This window comes from Lolium rigidum, chromosome 1 (genome assembly GCF_022539505.1).
Source record: "Lolium rigidum isolate FL_2022 chromosome 1, APGP_CSIRO_Lrig_0.1, whole genome shotgun sequence".
Classification (NCBI taxonomy): Eukaryota; Viridiplantae; Streptophyta; class Magnoliopsida; order Poales; family Poaceae; genus Lolium; species Lolium rigidum.
The window spans coordinates 358,155,759-358,158,577 of record NC_061508.1 but is presented as its reverse complement, the minus strand read 5'-3'; the positions used below and the strand labels follow the sequence as shown (position 1 = coordinate 358,158,577).

The window sequence follows — 2,819 nt, the reverse complement described above, 5'->3', positions numbered from 1 at the left end:
TTCTGTATTTCATGTTTCAGCCCAGCGCCGCATTCTTTCCTCTCACTCATTGCAGTATTCAATGGCCCAGCCCACACAGATCATGCACCCCTCTAGAGCGGCCAGAGGCCCATAGCAGAGCGAAGCCAGGCAGCAGGAACCGAGAATTATTCCCCCCTAGCGCCGCCGTCTCCTCCGCCGGTCGCCGCCACCACCCTCCTCGCCGCCGGCTCCGCGTGGAGACATGCCCGGAGGCCGGAAACGCCCAGCACCAGCCCCGTTCGCCGGCTTCTCCACCTTCGCCCGCTCCCTCCTCTTCTCCCCCGCCTCCGGCTTCTCCAGACTGCCTCTCCCCGCCGCCCCCGCCGCCAAACCCCAACAAGGTACGCTCCTGCTCCACCAACACCCCCCAACTCTACCGAACTCGCCTCTCACGCCCTCGTTCTCTGACCAGAGACCACCGGCATGCCGTCGCCGCCGTCGTCCAAGCGCGCGAAGCTGGCCGAGCTCCCCAGCGACGACGAGGAGTTCCCGAGCAGCGACGGTGAAAGCGACACCGAAAGCTCGCGCAGCGACGGCGATAGCTCCAGCAGCGACGGCGACGACGCGTCTCAGGAGGTTCCTACCCCTACCTCCTTCTCTCCAGCCTCAGGAATTCCTCGTCGTCGGCTGCAACCGTCTGATGTTTTGCTCCTCGGCTTTGGGGTTGTAGATGGAGACGGTGCAGGCGGACTTCGCCTTCTTCGACCCCAAGCCCAGCGACTTCCACGGCGTCAGGCTGCTGCTCAAGACCTACCTCGACTCCAAGCCCTGGGACCTCACCGGCTTCGTCGACCTCATCCTGGAGCAGACCACCGTGGGCACCGTCGTCAAGATGGCCGAAGACGAGGAGGACGGCGAGGAGGGCGAAGCAAATGGGGGCGACAACGACGATCTGTTCGGTCTCATTACCGTGCTTAATCTTGGAAGATATGGTGTATGCACAAATTGCTGGTTCTGATGATCAGTTGCTGCTCAGGTGGATTTCAGACTGAATATGTGCTGCTTCCTTGTAGGAGAACCGCTGCATCAAGGATCTCAAGGACTATCTGCTTGGCGTCTGCGGCGACAAGGATACCAAGAAGAAGCTCAGGGCACTGCTGGAACAGAAAGCGGCTACTGTCGGGCTCCTGGTGTGCCGGCGCTTTGTGAATTTCCCGTATGAGATGGTGCCTAAGATGTATGATTCGCTCTTCGACGAGGTTTCTTGGGCGACAGAAGATGAGGTGGGTTTTCTGTTGTCAAGCAACATTTGTTTCTGTCCATTTTGTGTGTATGGTGAATTTTAAAACTGTGCATGCATGTCTGAAGCCAACACAAGAACTCCAGGACTCGTTCCGGTTCAAGCAGTACCTCTTAGTTGTCAGAATCTTTGAGGTGAGCTATGCATTATATTTCGGTTTTCTATGACAGTAACCACTTTGCTTGAATGTTCAAAGTGGCATATTTTGTGGATAAGTAGAGCCATATGTGTTGGTCTGGTTCAAGAATTACTGGTTAAAGCCATATGTTTTGCCCCTTGTATGGAAGAGCTCTATTGATTTGGTAATTGTTCATAGTAACAAACTTGTCTCTGTCACTTTGTCCAGAGAAAAACTCCTCCAAAGCAGAAATCAAAGGGCAACAAGGATTTCGACGAACCTGTTATCTATTCGAAGTTGGAGGATGAAATTTTCCGTGAGGTATCAAAACGTTCCGCCAGTTATTGTTTCTTTGTGTATCTCCATGACAGATAGGTGCTAACACCTCTTTCTTTCTCAGCTTAGTTTGTGGTCTTTCACTTTCCCAATCCGTGCTGAACAGTCGGCTCAGCAGGAGGTCAGTCGTGTTTAATCTTTCGATGCTCTATTATGTTTCGATATGTGATAGTCTTGGTAGCATAACACACCATTCATCGTGTGCAAATGTTGACGGTTTTACTTGTGTTGGTGGTGCATATGCACCTTTGGTAGTTTCTTCTGTTTTGTTTTTGAATACATAACTGCTTATCATGTTTTAAGGAAAAATCAGTAGCCGCAGACAAGCATGCCAAGTAGGAATGTAGGATCGTATCTTGCTTTTTCATTATGTATTGAATCCTCTTTACATTTTCTCCTAACAATGATTTCAAACCTCCCATTTCCACCAGTCTATCAAAATCGGATGGTGTCTATACCTATGTGCTGGCCGAAATTAAAACTTGTTGCCTAAATAGGATCTTCTGTCCCCCCTTGCAGCTGAAGAATTACAGGGAGATGGGCTTGGTGATGTGTGTTAAGGCTGAAGTGATTCCCAAGTTCCGCAAGAAGCTGGAGGCTTTGGTATCTGAATAGCAGGTCCATTTGCTGATAGGAGAATGGGGGCCAAGGTGGAATTTTCCTGAGAACCATCCAATTTTTTCCCGTGTTGTTGACTGTGCCATTAAGGTGCAAATGTAAGGACTCGTGTATGAACCAGTCCATCCTTTCATGTACTGCTGTAAGGCATTCATGGAGGAGGGTAGGGTTTCTCCTGTTGCATGAAGACATGATTTTTCTGTTCCGTACTATGACCAGCCTAAGAAGACTGTTATCCCATATTAGCTGTGCGCCTTTGCTTCATCTTTTTGGTATTCCATATTTTCTATGTTTATTGTATGTAAGGTGTTTTTGGGCACTATGGAAACTCTGACCATTTGGGACTTTATTAATTTATATTAAAGATGGGTACCTTGTGCCTTCTGTCTAAAACCCTAGAATATAAGCAATGGTGCACCATTCATATTTGGCAAATACCGCCTCTGTTCCAAATTATAATTCTAAGATGTTTTAAATTACATTAAT

At 49.2% G+C, this 2,819-nt stretch overlaps 1 protein-coding gene across 1 annotated transcript; it reads left to right on the top strand.

Moving 5' to 3' along the window:
• Positions 1–216: 216 nt before the first annotated feature.
• On the top strand, positions 217–2,578 carry LOC124684693 (protein BCCIP homolog). The gene is made up of 8 exons (XM_047218960.1): positions 217–362; positions 434–597; positions 692–955; positions 1,035–1,244; positions 1,330–1,395; positions 1,608–1,700; positions 1,780–1,836; positions 2,235–2,578. The coding sequence occupies exons 1-8, from the start codon at positions 224–226 to the stop codon at positions 2,328–2,330; spliced, it is 1,089 nt and encodes a 362-aa protein (XP_047074916.1). The 5' UTR covers positions 217–223; the 3' UTR covers positions 2,331–2,578.
• Positions 2,579–2,819: the final 241 nt, after the last annotated feature.

Coding starts and splice junctions, on each gene's coding strand:
- LOC124684693 (XM_047218960.1), top strand. CDS start 224: ATGCCCGGAGGCCGGAAACGCCCAGCACCAGCCCCGTTCGCCGGCTTC. Junction 363..433: donor CGCCGCCAAACCCCAACAAG/GTACGCTCCTGC, acceptor TTCTCTGACCAG/AGACCACCGGCATGCCGTCG. Junction 1,396..1,607: donor TAGTTGTCAGAATCTTTGAG/GTGAGCTATGCA, acceptor CACTTTGTCCAG/AGAAAAACTCCTCCAAAGCA.